This window comes from Chiloscyllium punctatum, chromosome 39 (genome assembly GCF_047496795.1).
Source record: "Chiloscyllium punctatum isolate Juve2018m chromosome 39, sChiPun1.3, whole genome shotgun sequence".
Lineage (NCBI taxonomy): Eukaryota > Metazoa > Chordata > Chondrichthyes > Orectolobiformes > Hemiscylliidae > Chiloscyllium > Chiloscyllium punctatum.
The window spans coordinates 31,384,371-31,409,208 of NC_092777.1; the positions used below are offsets into that span (position 1 = coordinate 31,384,371).

General features: G+C 43.4%; 1 protein-coding gene across 4 annotated transcripts in view; it reads left to right on the forward strand.

Moving 5' to 3' along the window:
- Positions 1-1,310: 1,310 nt before the first annotated feature.
- The window catches only part of LOC140463911 (epsin-2-like), a 147,566-nt gene continuing 124,038 nt past the window's right edge, over positions 1,311-24,838 (forward strand). For 2 of the 4 annotated variants that reach the window (XM_072558386.1, XM_072558390.1), the window contains exon 1: positions 1,311-1,469. Coding sequence is in view for 2 of the 4 variants with exons in the window: in XM_072558390.1 (XP_072414491.1) it covers positions 1,430-1,469 (40 nt within the window). In the remaining 2 variants the exon portion in view is untranslated. Of the gene's footprint in view, positions 1,470-14,410; positions 14,628-24,838 lie in introns of those variants that run through there. The other 2 variants (XM_072558385.1, XM_072558387.1) reach the window with 2 other exon arrangements.

A 24,838-nucleotide genomic window follows, 5' to 3' on the forward strand; every position in this document is an offset into this window, starting at 1 on the left:
TCGTCTTTGTGGCCGTTTCTTTGGCAAGGAGACGTTACCCTACACTTACAACTGCCTCAAGTATTCTCTCTCCCACCTCCCACTCCTTTCATTAAGAACTGCTAGCGTGACATTAGTTATCATAATTCCTCTGCTCCCTTCTCTCACTGTATACTGTCTCCTTCTAAACTTCTGAGCTTCAGTTTCTCAGGTCCAGTGCAGACTGAATTGTCCTCAGTGAAGTGACCTCCCTCAGTGGGAGGCAGGAAAATCCCTAGCTTCACCTGAAAAAGTGGCTCCAGAGTACAATTTTCAATACTGTGAACTTTGACTCTTTGAAGAGTTAGATTGACTTGATGAAGATTGTGGAGATTTAGGATGTATTGCTGTCCCAGTTATGGAGATGGCCATGTTGGGAGTACAACTGTGGGTTGTACAAAGCAAGCCGCACCTTTAAAAGGTCCCAGTGAAAATCAGAAACTCCTGGAATGAGGTTGGGATTGACATGCAATTAGGACTCCCCCAAGGGTTCTCCAGTCATCGGAGCAGGTCAGGCAGCATCCAAGGAGCAGGAGAATTGACATTTCGGGCATAAGCCCTTTGGGCATAAGCTGTTGTCTGGCCAAGTGACTTCTATCTGGTCAGAGCTGAATGTCAACTCTCCAGACACTTCCTCCTCCTGGACCATGGCCCCATTTTTGAACATCACGCCATTGTCTCCAGGACTGTCACTGACCTCCTCTCTCTCTGGGTGGCTTTCCACCTCAGCAGGCTGGAGGGGCCGAATGGCCTACTCCTCTGTCATATATATCCAGGTCTGACTACTCCTTTCTCACCTGAGAAAGACTAAGAAGGGCAGGTTTTTTTAACAATCAGGTTTTTCAACCGCAGTGTGGATAGGCAGAAAGCCAGTGTCCCGCAGTGACCTTGCTGAACTGCCAAAGGGTTGTGACCTGGGATGGTGAAAATGTGTTTTGGAAAATTGCACTTTGCTTTCTCTCAGCCCCGGGGTGAGGGGGTTATCAGGAAAACTGACTCACATCTTGCCTTGTCTCTGATGGAATGTTCTGTAAGTGCCAATCCAACAACAGTATCCTTGTCCCTGGTTACCCTGGACAATTCTTACTCTCCGTTCGCATTTGAGATTGGAGCGGCAGGCAGCAGAGGGTCTGACTCCCTGCACCAGGCTCCCTCACCCCTTCTCTCTCTCTCTGACACTCACTCACGTTTCCCCTCTCTCTAAGCGAAGGTTCTCTGTGAAAGGCTGCAATTCAGGACGGGAGGAGGAGACTGCACCGTCTGCATCAGATGGACGCGAGTGCGTCTTCTCTCGACTCATACCCCCCCCCCGCGCCTCCAAAAACAAACCGCACTCGGACCTGAGAATGAATCAGCGAGAGAGGGATTGCAGTGTGGAGTGAGGGGCAGTCCAATCCCGCGGAGGACACCCATGGGGCGGTACACATCTCTGCCCAGCGCCGGTAGATCAGGTGAGTGCACGGCGGCTGTGAGCGAGAGAACGGGGAGCCCTGCAGTTACTCAGCAGCGGCTCCCGCTCCAAGGTCAGGGACAAGCGGCGTCGCTGCTTGATGCAGTGGCGATGGGTTCAGTTTCACCCTCCCGCCCCCGGCAAAGGTTATTATACCGCGGCCGGCTGCTGCTGAGGGGCTGTGTATGGGGCGAGCACTGCGATTAACCCCGGCTTTATTCAGATGGCAAACGTATCTCACGATGAGAGGACGGAGTGAAAGGAGGGGGCAGGGCTGCAGGGAAAGGGAAATGGCAAAGAAGGGGCACAGGGGCAGTGAAGGGCTAGAGTGATCATGGGGGAAGGAAGGGGTGAGGAGAGAGAGAGGCAAAGTAATCAGGGATGACCTGAAACTTGCATTCTGTGTAAAATCATAGAATGGCACCGCATAATAGGGGACCACTTGGTCCATTGCCAGTGTCTTGAATGGACGACCCAATTAGTTTCCCCAGCATGTTCCCATTGCCCTGCAATATTTTTCCTTGGAGTATTAATCCAATTCTATTCTGAAAGTTACCATGGAGTCTGCTTTCCATTATTACCCTTTTAGGCAGCACTCTACAGATCACAATAACTTACTAAGTAAATATTCATTCCCCACCCCAACTTTTGTCCTTTGTCAATCACTCTAAATCTATGTCCTCTGGTTACTGTTCGTGCAGCCGTTGGAAATAATGTGATAAAAAAATACTCTCTCAAAACAATTCATGATCTTGAACATTGTCACTAAATCTCCCCTTAACCTTCTCAGCTCTCAGGAAAACAACACATTTTCCAAAGAAGAATCATATTGGTCTTGAAATGTTCACCCTGTTCTCTCTCCGCAGATGCTACCTGGCCTCTTGCGTTTCCTCAGCATTTTCAGTTTTTATTTCAGATTTCCAACATCTGCAAAAATTTGCTTTTATTTGATTTCCTAAAACACTCCTTAGGATTAATGATGAAAAATAGTTTCTGAACAGCTGAGATTGAAGATTTGTAATCTGCTAGTTACTGTCTGGATATGATTGTATGGATCTGAATCACTGTGAAGTGTTCAGTAAAAAAAAATCAATCTCTCTCCTCCTGACCCATATGTTGTTAATATTCAGATACATAATCATTTACTATATGCCAATTCCCTGGCAATGGATTTTAACTTCCCTATAACATAATTTGATGCTTGTTTTCAACATTTAAAAACAAATTTTAATGAGATTATTTGCAAAGGTAGAAAAAAATCATGGAATTGGAGAGAGCTCTGTAACATCTGTTAGAAATTGGGGATTATGGTGGGATCAAACAGATGACTGAGTACACTCCGGCAGGATTTCACAAGGGGAATTCCCCAGGTGTCTGCTGGAATCTGTACTTTTACCACATTAATTCATAAAATGGCAGAAACTTCCAGGCTAGAGTTGAGAGTTGGCAATTAACTCCTCTTGTAAAGTTGCCTCTACAAAGTGTTTTCCTGATGCAACAATATTTATGATATTTCCCAGAGCTTAAGAAACTAAGTGTAAATAATCCATAGACATTTGTTACAAAAATGATTTACGTACAAGCATTACATTCCACAAACACATGAGTATCTGGACTAACTTTAATCTACTGTATATGAACAGAGCAGCATGTAGCGTGTTGTGCTTCAAGTGATCTGACATAAGATGGAATATGAGCACTTTGTACCCTCGAGTCACATGCTGTGAAACAGTGATGCTTTCATGGGCATTTCTTTCAAAGGCAAACTGACATGCTGACTGTAAGACATAACATTACAGCCTTTCTTTCCAAAAAAAATCTGCTATACTTGTTTGGTAACTGTGTTGTCTTGCTGCTGATTGCTATCACCTGAGTATTCATAGAATCCTACAGTATAGAAGAGGCCCTTTGGCCCATCAAGTCTGCACTGTTAAAATTATGCTATTACCTACACTAGTCCCACTTTCCTGCACTAGCCCATGACACTGTTATGGTGGTTCAGATGGTCATCCAAGAACTTTTTAAAGGTTGTGAGGTTTTTTGCATCAACTACCGCCCCAAGCAGTGTATTCCAGGCCCCCACCACTCTCTGGGTGGAAAATGTTTTCCTCAAATTCTCTTTAAAACTCCTGCCTTTCACTTGAAAATTATGCCTCTGCTTATTGACCCTTTGTCCAAGGGGAACAATTGTTTTCCATTCACCCTGTCAATGCCCCTCATAGTTTTATATCCCTCGAGTACGTTCCTCCCTCAACATTTACTGCTCTAAAGAAAACAACCTGAGGTTATTCAGCCTCTCTGCATAGCTGAAATGCTCCATCCCAGACAACAGCCTGGTGAATCTCCTTTGCATCACCTCACTGCAATCACATCCTTCCTATAGTGTGGTGACTAGAACTGTGCGCAGTAATCCAGCTGTACAGCCCCAACATGACCTCCCTGCTATGCCACAACTGATAAGTGCAAGTATCCCATATGCTTTCTTAACTACCATACTAACCTGTCCTGCAGGCTTCAGGGACATGTGGACAAACACTCCAAGCTCCTCCTATTCCTGTGAACTTCCAACTGGCCTGCCATTCATTGAGTACTACCTTGTCTTGTTACTTCTTCCAAAGTCCATCACCGCACCTTCTTAGGGTTAAATTCCTTCTGCCACAGATCTGACCATTTAAGCAATCCATTTAAATCCTCCTGTAACCTAACACCTTCCTTCTTATTGTCAACCACCCAGCCTATCTTTGCATCATGGCAAACTTAATTATCATTCCCTGCATATTCTCAATTCCATCATTTATAAATATCATAAACAATATGGGGCCCAGCACTAATCTCTGTGGTACACCACTACACACTGTCCTCCAGTCACACAAGCACCCTGAGTACTGTCAGTATGCCAATTTTGGATCCAACTTGCCAAGTTACTATGGATCCTATGAGCTTTTATCACCCTTATCAGTTTCCCATAAGGGACTTCATCAAAGACCTTGGTGAAATCCAAAGAGAATCAGAGTCATACAGCATGGAGACAGACCCTTCAGTCCAACTCATCCAAGCCAACCAAGTTTCCCAAACGTAACTAATTCCACTTGCCAGTGTTTGGCCCATATCCCTCTAAACTTTTGTTTATTCCATGTACAAACTCTGTGTGAAAAGGTTGCCCCTCAGGTCCCTTTTGTGGGAAAGAGAAAGATGGTCTGCCAAAAAAAGGAGCTAGATTGGGGTAAGGTGGTAAGGGTTCTCTTGGCTTGATACTCCTACATTTCATCCTAAATGAAACATGTTGGGCCTATACTTCCCCTGTGCCTTTTAGAACATCTCCCTCTGTTCTGCTGTAGATTTACCCTCAACTAACTGTTCTCAGTCTGTTTTTGCCAAATCCTGCCTAATTTTAATAAAATCCGCCTTAATAAAATCTAGCTCCTTTTTTTTTTGCAGACCATCTTTCTCTTTCCCATAACAAACATATAACATATGGTATGGCAGGATGTGTGGACAGAAAGAGTTAATGTTTTGGATCCAGTGACCTGAAACAATCATTCTGCTTTCTCTCCACAGATGCTGCCACACTTGTTGAAGTCTTCATACTCTTTTCGTTTTTGTTTCTGATTTCCAGCATCCACAGTTCTTTGTTTTCTTTTAAAACATAAGATGCTGTAGTTGCTATTATGCTACAGCATATTATGCTATTATGCTACAGCTTCTGCTTCTGCACTGTCACCTTGAACAATTGGCACCATCCCTCATAGGACCATCTATATGTTAACATTAAAAGCTCTCCTGTATAAAGTTTAAAAATTTATTCTCTCATGGTGGTGGTGGTGAGGTGCCATCTGCTGTAGGTAGACCCACAATGCCCTTATGGAGAGAATACTAGGACTTTGACCCAGTGACAGAGAAGAAACTTAATGTATTTTCAGGATATATATTTCCAGATTTTCGCGATGGTTAGTGGCTTGGAGGGGAACTTGCAGATGGTGGGGTTCACATGTATCTGCTGCTCTTGTCCTTCTAGAATATTTGTCTAAGAATTTTGGACAAATAAATGAAGTGTATCTAGTAGATATAGTACACACTGATGCTACTGAGCAACGGTGGTGGAGGGAGTGAATGCGTTTGGATGAGGTGTCAATCAAGCAAGTTCCTTTAGATTAGATTACTTACAGTGTGGAAACAGGCCCTTCGGCCCAACAAGCTAACACCAATCCTCCGAAGAGTATTCCACCCAGACCCATTCCCCTACATCCAATACTACGGGCAATTTAGCATGGTCAATTCACCTAACCTGCACACTTTTGGACTGTGGGAGGAAACTGGAGCACCCGGAGGAAATCCACGCAGACACAGGGAGAATGTGCAGACTCCACACAGACAGTTGCCTGAGGCGGGAATTGAACCCAGGTCTCTGGCGCTGTGAGGCAGCAGTGCTAACCACTGTGCCACCGTGCTGCCCTTTCTCCTGGATGTTGTTGCACTCATCCAGGCAAGTGGGGAGTATTCCATCACACTCTTGACTTTTAAGATTAGATTCCCTACAGTGTGGAAACAGGCCCTTCAGTCCAACCAGTCCACACTGACCCTCCGAAGAGTAACCCACCAGACCCATTTCCCTCTGACTAATGCACCCAACACCATGGGCAATTTAGCATGGTCAATTCACATGACCTGCACATTTTTGGACTGTGGGAGGAAACCGGAGCACCCGGAGGAAACCCACGCAGATACGGGGAGAACATGCAAACTCCACACAGACAGTCGCCCGAGGCTGGAATCGAACCTGAGACCCTGGTGCTGTGAGGCAGCAGTTCTAACCACTGAGCCACCATGCTGCCCCAGATTCAAATTCTACCATCTGCCATGGTGGGATTTTGCCTTGTGGAAAGGCTTTGGGGAGTCAGGAGATGAGTTAACTGCTGCAATATTCCTAACTCTGACTTGCATTGTGTTCATGTGGCAAGTCTGTTTGAGTTTCTGATCAATGGTAAGGCCCAGAGTGTTGATAGTGGGAGATTCGGTGATGGTAAAATCATTGAATGTCATGGGGCAACTAATAGTCACACCACACAAATGCCAAGCAATGATCATCTCCAGTAATAGACAATCTAATCACTTAATGTTGTGGTCACTCCCATTGTGTAGCCTCAAACACTTATCAGCCCAATCCTTGAATATTGTCCCGGTCTTGTTGCATTTGAACATCTGAGGAGTTCCAAATGGTGCTGAACACAGTGCAGTCAACAGCAAAATCCCCACTGCTGACCTTATGATAGTGGGAAGGTCATTGATGAAGCAGCTGAAGATGGTTGGGTTTAGGACACTAATCTGACAAACTCCTGCAGAGTCATAGAATAATAAAGATGTACAGCACAGAAACAGACCAACTCATCCATGCCGTCCAGATAACCTAACCTAATCTGGTTCTGGACTCCCCCACCCCAGGGAAAAGACTTTGTCTATTTATCCTATCCATGCTCCTCATGATTTTATAAATCTAAGTTACCCCTCAGCTTCTGACACTCAAGGGAAAAGAGCCCTAGCCTATTCAGCCTCTCCCTATAGCTGAAACCCTCCAATCCTGGCAACATCCTTGTAAATCATTTCTGAACCCTTTCAAGTTTCACAACATCTTTCCGATAGGAAGGAAACCTGAATTGCACGCAATATTCCAAAAGTGGCCTAACCACTGCAACATCACCTCCCGACTCCTGTACTCAATACTCTGATCATTAAGTGAAATCATACCAAATGCCTTCTTCACTATCCTATCTACCTGCGACTCCACTTTCAAAGAGCTATGAACCTGCATTCTAACATCTCTTTGTTCAGCAACATTCCCAGCACCTTACTATTAAGTGTATAAGTCCTGCTCTGATTTGCTTTTCCAAAATTCAGCACTTCGCATTTATCTAAATTAAACTTCTTCTGCCACTTCTCAGCCCATTGACCCATCTGATCAAGAACTGGTTGTACTAACAGGTAACCTTGTTCATTGCCCACTGCACCTCCAACTTTGGTGTCATCTGCAAACTTACACACTATACCTCTTATGCTCACATCCAAATCATTTATGTAAATGATGAAAAGCAGTGGACCCAACACCGAACCTTGTGGCACTCCACTTGTCATAGGCCTCCAGTCTGAAAAGCAACCCTCCACCACCACCCTCTGTCTTCTACCTTCGAGCCAGTTCTGTATCCAAATAGCTTGTTCTCCCTGTATTCCATGAAATTTAATCTTGCTAAACAGTTTCCCATGAGGAACTTTGTTGAACGCCTTACTGAAGTCCATATAGATCACATCTACTGATTTGTCCTCATCAGTCCTCTTTGTTACTTCTTCAAAAAAACTTAATCAAGTTCGTGAGACATGATTTCCCACACACAAAGTCATGCTATCCCTTATCAGTCCTTGCCTTTCCAAATACATGTAAATCCTGGTGGAGATGATTGACCTCAAACAACTGCAGCCATCTTCCTATGTGCCAGGTATGACTCCAAACAGCAGAGTGTTTTCCTTCTGACACCCATTGATACCAGATTTGCACGGGCTCCTTGATGCTACTCTCGCTCGATGTCAAGTGCTATCACTCTCACCTCACCTCACCTCTGGGATTCATCTCTTTTGTCAATGTTTGAACCAAGGCTGTAATGAGGTCAGGAACTGAGTGGCCTTGGTGGAACCCAAACTGGGCATCACTGAGCAGGCTATTGCTGGGTAGGTGTGGCTTGATAGCACTTTTGATGACACCTTCCATCACTTTACTCATGATTAAGAGTAGACTGATGGGGCGGTAATTGGCCGGATTGGATTTGTCCTGCTTCTTGTGTATAGGACATACCTGGGCAATTTTTATATTTAATTTTATATTTCAAGAAATCTGTCACCTGTGAGCTATGATTATCCCAATTAATATTGAGGTAGTTGCAATTCCCTAATATAATTACCTTATTATTAGTTTGCATGTCTTAGTATTGTTACTCACATGCTCATGTAAGATTGATAATCCATACATAGATCTGAGCTGGCTGAGTAATATGATCTGAGCTGGTTGCATATTTTAGAAACCTTTGCTGGTATCCAAGTGTTGTATTTCTAACTCACATTCACTGCCCAGTGCACGGTTTTGGTAGTTGGCTACCTTCTCACTTATGTGTCTCTTTAATTCTCCTTTGTGTGATGAAGAATGCCTCCTGCCTCAGAATGATTGTTGGTTTCCTGAGCAAGCTAGTTCACACTTGTCTTCTCCGTGTAAGTTGTGCGGGGATGGTAATCTCATCTTCTGTGGTTCTGCACATAGATACATTAATGCAATGGGAAATTCTTGCTTTGTTGCTTGACGTTTAATCATCAGTTGATTTAGTCGGAGATTCCATGCATTCTGCTAGACAACTTGAGCATGGGTAGTGGGGCCATGATGTGATTTGAGTCACTCCCCACTTCATACAAATCTTGAAATGGCTTGCCAGTGTACTGTGGTCCCTACTCAGACATTGTCAGATATTATCAGATTGGGACACTGAATAAACTGAAAATAGTATTCATCAAGTCAACAGCGGTTGCACTTATTGTGTGGATAAGTCATTAAACAATGGGAAATGTGGAGAAGTAATTCATCTGAAGGTGTAATGGTCTGGTGTGGTATGAATAGGTCTTTTGCTACTTTCATCCAAGGAGTAAGTGAAACATTGTGTGGGTGAGAAGCTTCCTGTGTTAGTGTTGAGATATTTGGTATGCCTCGCATGCATTCTGGAGTCATTGAATATCTTGATTCATCCCTGGCCAGTGCATCGATTCCCATGCTAACAATCTTGTGAGATTTGTGCAGATTGGTAATCTTGCCAGTACTGGACCTTTGGTATCTACCAGGTCAAAATTATCAGGAAGCCAAGATGTGCTTGCATGCTCCAATGCACAGAATTAGTGATCTGGATTCCACCATCTGCAGTCATTGTTTTTACCACGAGAATTAGTGATCTGCTGTATACTGTGAAATATCTCTTGTAGACTGTAGCCTGTCTTTTAGGATGGGTTGTGGTTATAAGTTGGTATGAGCACTCATGTCAATTTTGGCTTTAATGTGTTTGACCTTGTCTTTTCAGGACAAATGCTATTAATGGTGGCAAAAGCTTCTGATCACCTTTTACCATTGACATGGTGTGTGAAGTTAACAACCTTAATACATTGATTATCTTCTGAAATTTGCCTTTCTCTTGGTTGTCTCTGAAACTCATTGAAATGTTAACTCTTTCCTTACTGCCAGTGTTGTTGTGTTGTATCACCTTATTACCTGTGTTTCATTCTGGGCTGTGGTTTGAACCTCGGAATCAGATTGTCTGCCCATATGCCCAGAATCCCATGGCACCACATGCCTTACAGATAAGAAGAAAAGCTGAATGGTTTTTGCGTAAGTGTGATAAACTGCATTTGTTACTGATTTTGTTGTTTTGCTGTACTTTGCTGATTGTTACAAGAGTGTTAGTTACATGTAAAGCATGTAATTGTTGATGGCCTGCTGCTATAGCATCCATCCTCAAGTAATGCATCAATTACAAGGTTCTTTTTCTTGCATGACAGATTGTTCATAAAGGCTTTAATTGTTATGGAGGAATGAATCATCTCAATGGGTCACTCTGACTGTTTTTCTTTGGAAAAGTCACAGACCTGCACTTTGCAGTCCATCTTCCAATAATCTGGTCATAGACTCTTGGGGTTGCTGTCTGTAATTGGAATATAGTAGCAGTGATATTTCAGTTGATTAAATCCTATCAGTTTACTGGTTAGACCCTAGCCGTGCTAATGAGTTCAATTTTCTGTTTATACTCTAGCCATATACTGTGTTTGATTTTATTACATCAGAAAATGTATTTTAAGCTTGGCTGTTCAAGACTGTAATCAGGAAGCACTTCTTCACACGGAGGCTAGTAGAGATCAGGAATTCATCCCCTCCCCCTACCCAGAAAATTGTGGGCTGCTTCCTGAAGTTTCCAAGACAGAGTTAGAGAGCTCCTGCTGTGTCCCTCCCATAACCTCCTCATGTTGCTGAGAGTAATTTATATTGTACATACAGCACTGCCCTCAACAGCTCAATATAATGGAGGGAGCATGAGATGCAATTTCTTATATCTTCTAAGTTGTTGAGAATCTTGCAGTGTAAAACTGATCTCTGCTGGTAATTGGTGTAACTTCTGCAAAAATCCACAGATACAACATGGAAGCAACACAGATGGCATTCAGCCATTACCTACAAGTGTTTGCTGATCAGTTGGTTAACAGCAGACAATCAGGAAACATTTCCACCTGACTGTGCCATCCAGCCCCAATCTAGGATTTCATTCCTTGATTGAAAGGACTGTGGGTTGTGCCAATATGTATGAAAATCCTATTAATCCTCTTGACTGGCTCCTGCCACCATTGACCAGCCCCAGTCTAGGATTTCATTCCTTGATTGAAAGGACTGTGGGTTGTGCCAATATGTATGAAAATCCTATTAATTCTCTTGACTGGCTCCTGCCACCATTGACAGAGCCAGCCATGGGCTCAATGAGCAGCAGTCTGACTTTGCCTCAGGACCCGATGTAGGCCTCAGCAAATTGTCCAGTGTGATTGCCAATGAGTGCAATCCTGTGAATGTCACCTTTCAGGTCAGAACCAAGACTCCATCTGTAAGAATGGAAATGATGGCATGGTATTTGCTGAAAAGGGGCAATTTGGATCAACATTTGCTCCTCATTAAACTCTAATAGAAATAGAATAATTAGTTTTTTATTTTACTGCTGCTCACCATTGAAATTTTCACTTTTGAGACTAATGTTTGATGTATTATATATCAAAAGATATGAAGTGTTATATAGTGACAGACCTGCACCTACCGATATTGTGTCCCAATGTTTTACAGTGATAGACCTGCACCCACCAATATTGTATCTCAGTATTTTACAGTGACAAACCTGCACCTACCAATATTATATCCCAATGTTTTAGAGCGACAGACCTGCACTCCCACCAATATTGTATCCCAATGTTTTACAGTGACAGACCTGCACTCCCACCAATATTATATCCCAATGTTTTACAGTGACAGACCTGCACCTACCAGTACAGTACACCACCATGAATACAATGACGGAAATGTACTCACCGTATGGTACCCCATTGTTATACAATGACAGACTGGGCCACCAATGATGAAACCTAGGGTTCTGCAATGACAGACCTGTGCTCAGCATTATGGTCCTTGAGTATAATAGTCATGTTGAGGTTGTACAAGACATTGGTGAGGCCACTTCTGGAGTACTGTGTCCAGTTCTGGTCGCCCAGTTAGAGAAAGGATATTATTAGGCTGGAGAGGATTCAGAAGAGTTTTACCAGGAAGTTGCTGGGTATGGAAGGTTTGCTTTATAAAGAAAGGCTAGATAGGCTGGGACTTTCTTAGCTGGAGCATAAGAGATTGAGAGGCAACCTTATACAAAATAATGAGGGTAAACATAAGTTAATGGTAGTTTTCTTTCCCCGAGGTTGGGGGAAGATTAGGGGGCATGTTTTTAGGTGAGAGGAGAGAGATTTAAAAAAAGACACGAGGGGCAAATTTGTTACACAGAAGGTGGCCTGTGTGTGAAAAGAACTTCCTGAGGAAGTGGTGGATGTGGGTATGATTACAATGTTCAAAAGACATTTGAATAAGTACATGATTAGAAAAGCTTTGGAAGATACGGGCCAGGAGCAGGCAGGTGGGGCTAGTTTAGTTTGGAATTATGTTTGGCAGTGAAAGGTCTGTTTCCGTGCTGTATGACTGTATGACTCTGACTAAGTGTTTCTTTGTCACAGACCTTTCCCCAACAGTACTGTAACTAAGCGTTGTGCAGTGACAGACCGACACCATCCTTCCCCATTCTATATCTAAGGTTTGATCTGTCTATCACATGCTATACCTATTCCAAGAGTAATAATTGACAAGTCTGGGTTTCTGAAATTCCATGATCCTAATTTCAAATATTGACACCCCTCATCTGGATGAACACAAAATTACCTGTGCCTATAGTTGGAAGATAAATATTTTTACTCTCTCAGCCTGTCTTGCGGCTCTAATCCCCATCTGATGTGTTGGCTTTGATTTAATCTTCCATTCACTAGATGTAGAAGTCATTGATAACTAAAATCAAAAGCTGTATGATAGACCCTCTCTGTAATGCTTCTTGTCATCAGTTAGGCCTCCACAAGGGGCCCTTTGGCTCATTGCATCCACATAATGGATCATCAAGTGCCGATCTACATTTCTGCGTTTTCCAGCTCTTGGCCTGTATCCTTGTATGCCATGCCTCTTCAAGTGATCATTTAAGTATTTCTGAAATGTTGTGAAGGTTTCTGCCTCTATTATTCTTTCAGACAAAGTTCAGGATGCCCACCACCTTCCGAGTGGAAACATTCTTCCTTAAATCCCCTCCAAAATTCCTGCCCTTTACCTTAAACTGTGCCCTCTGGTTATTGATCCCTGTCTGAAGAGGAATTAATTCTTCCTATCTACTTTAACTATGCTCCTTGTAATTTGTACCTAAAAGATTTAATAACAAACACGAATGAGATGTCTCCCTTTTGTCCTCCTAAACTCATTAACTTCTCACATTCGTGGCAAGCGAGCACCTCTGGCAAGGCCAGTGTTATTACCCCTTCTTAACTGCCCTTGAGAAGTGATGGGACATGGAATGTGGGTGAGGGTGGGGGTGGGGGGTGGGGTGGTGGGGGAAGAGAGATTGAAGAAAACCAGCAGAAGGTGGATAGGTTGATGAAATGAGGGAGTCAGTGGGTAGGTGGTTACAAGGAATATGGGATGAGGTAGCGGGATAGGATTGAGGGACATATGGAGGAGGTTATTAGATGGAGATTGTGGGATATGGGGAGATGATGGTTAAGTGGGATAAGGGACATAGGAGAGGAGGCTATGTTTAATAGCCTATACCTGTTCTAATTATTTTTTCTGATCTATTTTCCCTATTAATGTGTTTACATATTTGCATTTTAATGTATGACTATCTGCTGATGCTTATTAGCTTGTTGACGTATTTCCGTTTCTGGGAATTTCTGTAAAACTAACACTGGAAACACAATTATTTTGTGACGTTGAAATATGGTGTCCGTGAAATCATCACAGCTCTGATTCGACTGGAAAATTCCACTCTGACAGGGTCACTGCTGCTTCATGCTGATGTGTCATCATGCTGGTGGAAGAACAGCAGAGTAAATGAAAGAAGTAGTATTTATGTAGCACCTTTCACATCCTTGCGATGTCCAGAACACAACACTGCTGTGATAGGGGGGGAGATATAGATTTGCATTCACATCTTCATCTTCATTGTAATCTGTGGCATAGATGCCATCAGAAGGTATATTCCTGCTGTTAATAACTGACAATTGAACTTGTGCTGTATCTGCTCTGGATTGTCACCAACTCACTGAGATCCTATGGAAACTGCACAGTTTGGCATTCATTAAAGTTAATTTCTGTAAATTGGCTTTGCATGACTATTTGCTATTATCGGATAATTTAATTGCATTTTGTGGTGAGTGACTTCTGAGAATAGATACCTTTCTGAGCAGCCTGTTCATTATTGTGACACAAATGAGTTGGAACTAGTTGTGGCTCTCTGAGTGATAACTATTTTCTGCAATAATCCTCGCTCCCTTGACATAAACTCTAGTATTTATATTGTATCTTTCAACACGGCAGGACCTCCTAAAATGCTGTTGTAGGAAATGCAGCAACTAATTTGTATGCAGCAAACTCCCTCAAGCAACAATATGATAAAGACCAACTCACATGTTTCTATGCTGTTGGTTGAGGGATAGATATTAGACAAGACACTATGGACAACTCGGCTACTCTGTTTGAATGGTGCCACAGGGAATAGGAAAATGAGTAAGCTATTAACTCTCCTGTTTTATCCTCAGGTAAAGCTGACCTGCAGCCTGACTTCCAGTAGCTGCCTTTGCCCTTTTTGATTTGCTACATCCAACAGAGGGAGCACATATGGCCTTGCTTGAGCATCTCATCTGATGGGCAGCATTTCTGACAGTGTGGAATTCTTCAGTACTGGATTAGAAAGCCCACCTCAGTTTGGTGCTCAAATCCTGAAACAGGCCTTGAACCCACAATATTCTGACCCAGGTGAGAGTGTTAACACTGAGCCAAGGCTGACAGTCAAAATGGAGTGATGTGTCTTGTTGGGTGCAATAAGATTACATTTCCAAGGAGTGACATATCCTGAATGTCCAGCTAGGGAGCTGAACATCCTACTGAATTGCAATAGGGGATGGGGATGAGGGATGGCATTAGGGAATGGTAGTGAGCTGTGAGGGATTGAAGCAAGTAAAATTCACCCATAGAATCCTCATCCTGATGTTTTCTTTATTTATTTTGTGGCTGTAGTTCACATGGACAGCACAATGTGAGATTGGAATCACATGTAGGCAGGATCAGGTAAATTGAGTAGATTCCCTTCCCTGACAGACATCAGTGAACCAGGTAAAGGATCCATGACCATTGTGGATTTGCAGACCAGATGGTCTACAAATCACAAATTTGTTAAATTCACTGTCACAGCTTACCATAGAGTAATTTGAACTGTTGGCTGGGCTCAATGGGTCAAATGATCTATTTTATGTTCTTACCCTTTTATCCTATTCTAAGATCAAAGTAACCAACATACCCTTCATTTTACTATCATCAACATGCCTATCCAAAAGCTTGGCACAACATCGAGGGCCAAAAGGTCTGTACTGTTCTGTATTGTTCTCATACCTAGAACTATTGGTACTAGTCTAATACCATAACCTCAGCGTGACCCTGCACTTTGTCCCCAAATATTGGTTAGCTTTTATTCAAGTGTATTTTCAAGATGAATGTGCAAACCTGCAGCCCATATCTACCTCCACCCCTCAATTATTACATTACACCCTCCCTTTCTATTAACAAAAACACCACTCCCTCTCATCTGCCCACACCCCTCTTTTGCCTTCTTCCTTAACTCTAAATAGGCCTCCCTAATGTTTTGGAAAAATTGTGAATCGACTTGATTGATTGTAAAATAGACTTTTACGGACTGATACACAAATAAATATAAGTAATAGTGTAGGTTATCAAGAGCATATTAAAAAAGTTCTTTCTCATTAATATATTTTATTCATAAGTGTTTGTAACCTTACAGTTTGAACTGTAAGGGGATGGTAGTGAGCTGTGAGGGATTGAAGCAAGTAAAATTCAGGTTTGACATTCTGAAATGCCTCAATACTTGTTGCAATGAAGTGTGATATTTACAATGCACATTCCATGATAAAGATCCGCTCCAGGGGTTTTATATAGTTTTGTTCAGGGGCTGGGATTTGAAAAAAACAACAGCAAAGAATGAGAGATTATTGCTGGTTCAGTAAAAATGCGAAGCTAAGAAGTTAAACTCTTGACATCCACCATAGTTAACTCTTTCCTAATTATCATCACCTCTGTCCAGTGTAAATGAAGGATAGGAGCTGCACATGGATATAATTACTCAGGTCTGGTAAACATCCTTTTGAACTACACCTTCTCTATGGGGGCTGTTTGTATCAAATTGTTGTATGCAGTATTATGTAAAATCAGGCCTCTGTACATAATCACAATCCTCTGAGTGTGATCTGACCAAGGTTCTATACATGATTAACATAACCTACTGACTTTTCTTGAAACTAACCTTTTAAAATGAACCTCAACGTTTAGTTTCCATTTTGTTTGGCTGCATTTATCTGCGTTTTGAGATTTGTACATCTGTGTTTTCAGATCCCTTTTGGTCCTCTATCCTATTTAGATTCTCCTGTGGGCTCTGGCCTCCTTATTCATCCTCCCAAAATGAAGCAGCTCAGAGCCAGTTACAATTAATTATACAAATAAGAAATTTAAAATAATGCATACAAAGCCTGGATAAAAACCAAACCATTAATTTGAAAAAAAAAGAACCAGTTGGATGAATTAATTAAACTAAATGTTATAAGTAAGTAAAGAAACATATTTGGAGATTCATTTAGCACCTGACATATATATATAAATAAATAAATAAATAACTGAGCCACTTCAACATTTACATTAGGATAGACATGGCAGTACTAGCAGTCTGTCAGGATTGTAGTCACTGAGAGTTTGTGGACAGTCAGGTTATTTGAACACATTCCCAAGTCCAGGGGATATTCCCAAGGAGGTGGGGAATCAAGGCCACAGTATTACCATGTTGAACTAACCCTCACAGCATGCTGAGGTTGGCAGCGTATTGGGAACAGGATATTGTGCGGCTCAGTGAGGGGCCACAAGGATGAAACGCCACAGTTCTGACTCTCGATAGCCCTGTGGAGGAGTTTCCCTTCCCTGGAGATAGTCCTGCTAGCTTCAGGCCTCTTTAATCAGCATCTCTGGTCTTCAAGTTGAGTTGCTGTCACAATCACCTGAGCAGGGTCTACTTCCCCCACAACTGACAGCAGTCTGAAATCACTGCATACTCTCTGATTGAGACTCAAACCTCACTTGTGAGCCTACTTCCCACCCTTCACAGGACCGTGAGGTATGCAGGCTAGATAAAAACTGGCCACGCTAAATTGTCCATAGTATTCAGGGATGTATAGGTTAGGTGCATTAGTCAGGGGTAAATGTAGAGTACAGTAATAGGGTAGGAGAATGGGTCTGGGTGGGTTACTCTTCGGAGGGTTGGGCCGAAGGACCTGTTTCCACACTGTAGGGATTCTATGATACTCTGGTGGGAGTGTCCAAAACAAGGGGGCTTATCCTTAAGATTGGAGGTAGACCATTCAGGGTAATGTTAGGAAGCACATCTTCACAAAAAAGGGTTGTGGAAATCTGGAGTTCTCTATCTCTCAAAAATCTGTTGAGGTTGAGCAATTGCAAATTGCATCCTCCGCCATTTCCGCCACCTATAAACAGACCCCATCACCAGGGATATATTTCCCTTCCCACCCCTAACCACGTTCCGCAGAGACCATTTCCTCCGTGACTCCCTTGTTAGGCCATGGTCCCCACAACCGATGCTCCACTTCTGGCCCCTTCCCCTGCCACCGCAGGAATAGCGAAACCTACTCCTACACCTCCCCCCTCACCTCTGTTCAAGGCCCCAAAGAATCCTTCCACACTCGACAGAGATTTGCCTGTACTTCCACAGATGTCACCGACTGTGTCCATTGCTCTCGGTGTGGTCTGTACGTTGGGGAGACAGGATACCAATTTGTGGAATGTCTCCAAGAATATCTCAGGGACACATGCATTAAACAACCCCACCACCCTGTGGCTGAACATTGTAACTCCCCCTCCCACTCCGCCAAGGACATGCAAGTCCTGGGCCTCCTCCACCGCCAAACTCTAGCCACCTGATACCTGAAGGAAGAGTGCCTCATCTTCCGCCTTGGGACCCTCCAACTACACAGGATCAATGTCAATTTCACCAGTTTCTTCATTTTCCCTCCCCCCACCTTATCCCAGATCCAAACTTCTGACTTGGCACTGTCCTCTTGAACTGTCCTACCTGTCCATCTTCCTTCCCAACTATGTGCTCCACCTTCCTTTTTGACCTATCATCATCACCCCCCCACATCCATCTACCTATTGCATTCCCAGCAACCTTCCCCCAGCTCCATCACCTCCATTTATCTCTCAGCCCCCTTAGGCCACCTCCTCATTCCTGATGAAGGGCTTATGCCCGAAACATTGACACTCCTGCTCCTCAGATGCTGCCTGACCGGCTGTGCTTTTCCAGCAGCACACTTTTCGGCAATTGCAAACTTTGAAGCTGAGAAAAGAAAAGATTTTGATTTTAGAATGGTTTAAAGGGTTGTGCAACAAATTGAGGTCAATAGAGTTAAGGTACAGATCAGCAACAATCTGAAGAAGGGCTTATGCCTGAAACATCAATCCTCCTGTTCCATTGATGCTGCCTGACCTGCTGCGCTTTTCCAGCAACACATTTTTAAGCAACTATCTAATTATGGTACAGAAAAGGTTTGAGGGGGCTGAATGGCCTCCTCCTGCACTTATACTGTTCTTTGTGCTGTGGCTCCCATCCTTACAATGAGTTATTTTGTTTCTATTTCTGCTTCGTTTGCTTCCCCTGTTGTGTGCACACTCTGTTCTCCCAGTCAGAAGATTAAGTTCAAGTTCCACTTCAGAACCTTGAGCACACAATTTCACTCCTTTATCACTCAAATAGATTCATATTAAATTGTGGATGCTGGAAATCTGAACAAAAACAGAATGTGCTGGATAAACCCAGCAGATCTGGCAGCATCCGCAGAGAGAAAAAACAGAGTTAACATTTCGAGTCCAGTGATCTTTTATGAGAACAGTTCTGTTTCTGTTGCTGAAGTAGATTACCTGGTTCGATTGTTAAGGATTAAAAGTGGTGGGGGGCACAGGAGGTACAGATTGTTCTATTGAGAAGAAGCCTCAAGGTATTTATTTTTGTAGCCAATCGCAGAAACATTGATTCTGAATGTGGGTAGACTTTTAATCTCCAAAGAGGCAGTGTTATGAGTATCAGATCACATGGAAAGTTACGATTTGACTGTTTATTTGGTTTCAAGGTTGAATGAAGTCAGAATCCTAAAGGATAGCCAATCTACATTTCTACTTGTGTATAATGTAGATTTACATTATCATGAGAAGGGAAGGAATCATAAGAAATTTCTGTAGGATAAAAATTCTGAGTTCTTCTCAAAGATCTCCCTCTCTTTGACAGACATGTGCAGTCTGCAAGGATCCTGAGAGAGAGAACAGCTAAATGTGGCAAATCTCTGTATCTCACTGTTCAGGGATGCAGGTGGGAACTTGCATTTGAATCAAAAAGCTTTGTGAAGAATGAAGTGAAAAGGTTTGTCTATTTTGAATAACTTCAGGATAAACTCTGAACCCTTGGTTGTGGTTCTGTTCGCCGAGCTGGGAATTTATGTTGCAGACGTTTCATCCCCTGTCTAGGTGACATCCTCAGTGCTTGGGAGCCTCCTGTGAAGCGCTTCTGTGATGTTTCCTCCAGCATTTATAGTGGTTTGTCTCTGCCACTTCCAGTTGTCAGTTCCAGCTGTCCGCTGCAGTGGCCAGGTCGATGTGTTTGTTAATAGAATCTGTGGATGAGTGTCATGCCTCTAGGAATTCTAGGAATTCCCTGGCTGTTCTCTGTTTGGCTTGTCCTATAATAGTAGTGTTGTCCCAGTCGAACTCATGTTGCTTGTCATCTGCGTGTGTGGCTACTAAAGATAGCTGGTCATGTCGTTTCGTGGCTAGTTGGTGTTCATGGATACGGATTGTTGTCTTCCTGTTTGTCCTATGTAGCGTTTTGTGCAGTCCTTGCATGGGATTTTGTACACTACGTTGGTTTTGCTCATGCTGGGTATCGGGTCCTTTATCCTGGTGAATTGTTGTCTGAGAGTGGCTGTTGGTTTGTGTGCTGTTATGAGTCCTAGTGGTCGTAGTAGTCTCACCAGGAGTTGGATAGAGCTCTCAAGGATAGTGGAATCAAGGGCTAAGGAGATAAGGCAGGAACAGGATTCTGATTAAGGATGATCAGCCATGACCATATTGAATTGTGGTGCAGGCTCAAAGGGCAGAATGGCCTACTCCTGCACCTATTGTCTATTGTCTTAGTAGCCACGTCTTTGTGAAATTCTGATTTCTTCTTAAAAGTTACAGACTCCACAGTAATTTTCATGCTGATCCAGCCGAGTCCTACTGTCCTGTGGTCACAATTAAGTGTATGGGTGGCAGATGTAATTTATCATAAGTAAGTCTATTGTGTTAATTCAGGAGATTAGGTTAGATAGGCACATAGTTACTGTTAAAGTAGCTACAAATAAAATTGAAAGAAAATCATGATTCTATATGTAGTAATGCAGAAAAGCAAAGCCCATGAGATGATCACATCCACAAGATGAATGAAACTGTACAAGACAATGGCCAGACTACACCTTGAACAGTGGGTCCAGTTGTTGTGAATGAATTCATTCAGTCTGCGCTTGTCAGTTACAGACTTAATCATGGTGTAAGGCATACACGTAGGCTGTTGTGACTGATCAATGCATGATGTATAATTAACTCATTGTCCTATCAACCAGTTATTTGCTACCATGATGTTGTGTGGTCGGATTATGTCAGTTTGATAGGAGGTTTCTCCTAACCATGGGCCTAACAAATCTGCACCTTTAATTCAGGATGTCTATGCTTTTGGAGTTGTAGAAAGGGTATGATAAATTTAGGACAGATCTATCAGATGGAGAATCGGAATCAGGATTATGGATTGAGATTTAACCAAGGTCTGTTGAACAAAAGGTGGACGTTTCAAGAGGTCACTCGGATGGATTGGGATTTGTAACTTTGTTGCATTCTTTCCTGAGGCTAGTTTGTGGCTGCAATTTCTTCATAGTGAGAGGCTTGGCAAATAAATCTGAGCTCTAGATACCTTAAAAAGTGGAGAAACCTGTTTTGACATCTAATGGAAATTAAGGCAGTAAGTCATACAGCCCATGAACAGAGCTAAGTTTTCAGGCATTCTTGGTAATAAGGGGCAGCATAGTGGCTCAGTGCAGCCTCACAGTGACAGGGACCTGGGTTCGATTCCAACCTTGGGTGACTGTCTGTGTGGAGTTTGGGTATTCTCCCTGAATCTGTGAGGATTTTCTCCAGGTGCTCCAGTTTCCTCCCACAGTCCAAGGATGTGCTGGTTAGGGGAATAGCCATGTTAAATTGCCCTGTAGGTGGATTAGCTATGGAAAATGCAGAGTTATAGAATAGGTCTGGATGGAATGCTCTTCAGAGAGTCATTGTGGACCTGATAGACTGAATGGCCTGTTTCCATATTAAAAGGTGTCACAAAGCTGGTTTCATTTTTCTAAAAGCTATTCCTTTTCTCGAGGATATTATGCCCTTGGTTTTTATCAGAGGGGTAATAAACTGCTCGGTATCGATTAGACTGATTTGGTACAGAGATTAAAGAGGCCTTTTTGTTTATATGTAAACAGATGAGACTTCAGGCCAAAGTGGTAATGTTTTAGAAGTAACCTGTATAAAGAAAGGGGAGTGGTCACCTCTAGCTGAGCAGTTTAGTTCAGTCCAGAACTGGTTGGCAGTGAGCTGTGTGGATACAAACACTCTCTCTCTGCCCTTCTAATCTGTTTCATTTATATTGGTTTTTAAGGGGGTTTGTTTATTGGGAATGTTGTGTATATCCGGAACAACATAATGAAGTCTAGTTTGGATAGGCTGAGTTCTGTCATGTCAGGGTTCTTTATTTTGTTCTTTGTGCTTCATTGTGTAATCTTGTGAATAAAGTTTTGTCTTATTCCAGCTAATTTTCACTGTACACTTACCAAAACAAATTGCAAAGTTATGGTCTGTGCTGCCTGCTTAAGAATGTCTTGAGTAATCTGGTTGGGTGGACAAAGCTTGGGATGGTTATGGCTCTTGCAGTCACCAAACGTTTTCTGGAAGTGGATGTGGTGACTTTGGAAGTTTTGCAAAAAGTGAATAAGACCAAACAGAGAAGATGGAATTGGAACTGCCTGCTTATGTGAGGAAAGGAGAGATAATTGCAGCAGTGGCTCAGCATTTAAACTTGCTGGAGAAACCATCAGAATCTAGAGAGATAGCAAGAATTCAATTTTAAATGAAGCAACTTGAGTCAGAGGCAAGAGATAAGGAAAGGGCAGCAAAAATGAAACAGTTTGAGTTACTACTAAAAGCAGAAGAGAGAGAAAAAGAGAGCAGCAGAATAGAGAGAAAAAGAGAGAGCTTTTGAACTTCAAAAACTGACACTTACAAAGGAAAGTCAGCTGAAAATGCTGGAGATAAAGGCTGAGGATAGGCTTAGTGAGGAGGAGCAAGACCCTAGTAGTCAGAGGCCTAGTGAGAAACTGTTGAAGTATGGTCAAGCATTACTTAAATTTGAGAAGGATGTGGAAGCCTTTTGAAAAGGTGGCTAAACAAAGGCAGTGGTCAGTGGCAATGTGGGTTATCTTGATACAAATGAAACTTGTAGGTAGCGCTAGTGAGATATTCGCATCACTATCTGGGAAGTATGAGGAGGTGAAAAAAGCCATTTTGAAGCGCAAATGAGCTTGTACCAGAAGCCTATTGACAACCTCTCAGGAATCTAAGGAGGCACCCTGGTCAAACCTATATTGAGTTTGAAAATATCAAACAGAGTAATTTCAATAGATGGATAAGAACTTTAAACATCGAGCAAACCTATGATACTCTTAGGGAGGTAACTATTTTGGAGGAATTCAAAAATTCACTGCCTGAGGTAGTACAAACTCATGTGGAAGGACAGAGAGTTAAAACAGCAAGGTTAGCAGCTGAAGTGGCTGATGATTATGAGCTGATTATGAAATCTCACAGAGTGTATCATGGGAATATGCTCAAAAGGTATTTTGATAGGGAAGGAAAGCAAGAGGAGAAGGTGTTAATGATTACAGAAGGAAGAACCAAGCTCAGAGCATTCTGAATTGGACATTCCTCAAATCAAATTGGACAACGAGGAAGTTATCAAAAATTGGGATAAATTATTGAGTTACCTTCCACAAAAAAATCGGAGTTACCTGAAAGAGTTATTACTATCATGTGGGGAGATATGCGGAAATAAACTGGGAAGTACTAACCTAACTCTGCATGATGCAGAATAGGAGATGCTGTTCCGATTTTATTCTTCCCAAGATTCACAAGCCTGACCACCCTGGCCAACCCATTGTCTCAGCCTGCTCCTGCCCCACCGAACTCATCTCCATCTACCTCGATACTGTCCTTTCCCCCCTAGTCCAGGAATTCCCCACATATGTTCAATACACCACCCATGCCCTCCACCTCCTCCAAGACTTCCGTTTCCCCAGCCCCCAATGCCTCATCTCCACCATGGACATCCAAACCCTCTACACCTCCATCCGCCATGACCAGGGCCTCCAAGCCCTCTGTTTCTTCCTCTCCCGACATCCCCAATAGTACCCTTTCACTGACACTCTCATTCATTTGGCTGAACTGGTCCTCACCCTTAACAATTTCTCCTTTGAATCCTCCCACTTCCTCCAGACCGAAGGGGTAGCCATGGGCACACGTATGGGCCCCAGCAATGCCTGTCTCTTTGTTGGCTACATAGAACAGTCCATCTTCCGTCATTACACCGGCACCACTCCCCACCTCTTCCTCCGCTACATTGATGACTGCATCGGCACCACCTCTTGCTCCCACGAGGAAGTTGAGCAGTTCATCAACTTCACCAATACATTCTACCCTGACCTTAAATTTACCTGGACCATCTCTGACACCTCCCTCCCCTTCCTGGACCTCTCCATCTCCATCTCCATCCGACTTGACACTGATTTTTTTTTTTACAAACCCACTGACTCCCACAGCTACCTGGATTACACCTCTTCCCACCCGACCTCCTGCAAAAATGCTATCCCGGATTCCCAATTCCTCCGCCTCTGCCGTATCTGAACCCAGGTGGATCAGTTCCACCACAGGATACAACAGATTGCCTCCTTCTTTAGAGACCGCAATTTTGCTTCCCACGTGGTTGATGATGCCCTCCAACGCATCTCATCCACATCCTGCACCTCTGCCCTCAAACACCACCCCTCCAACTGTAACGAGGGCAGACACACCCCCCCCCCCCAAGTCCTCACACCCTATCAACCTCCGCATAAACCGCACCATCCGCCGACATTTCCACCACCTCCAAACAGACCCCACCACCAGGGATATATTTCCCTCCCCACCCCTTTCCACTTTCCACAAAGACTGCTCCCTTTGTGACCAGCTGGTCAGGTTAACACTCCCCCAACAACCCACCGTCCCCTCCTGGCACCTTCCCCAGCCACCGCAGGAATCCCAAAACCTGTGCCCAAACCTCCTCCCTCACCTCCATCCAAGGCCCCAAAGGAGCCTTCCACATCCATCAAAGATTCACCTGCACAACCACCAAAGTCATTTATTGTATCCGTTGCTCCCAATACGGTCTCCTCTACATTGGAGAGACTGGACATCTTCTCGCAGAGCATTTTATGGAACATCTACGGGACACCCGCACCAATCAACTCCACCGCCCCGTGGTTCAACGTTTCAATTCTCCTTCCCACTCTGCTGAGGTCATGTAGGTCCTGAGCCTCCTCCACCGCCACTCCGCTCACCACCCGACGCCTGAAGGAAGAACGCCTCATCGTCCGCCACGGGACACTTCAAACCCAGGGCATCAATGTGGACTTCACCAGTTTCCTCATTTCCCCTCCCCCACTTTACCCCAGTTCCAACCTTCCAGCTCAGCACCATCCTCATGACCTGTCCTACCTGCCAATCTTCCTTCCCACTGA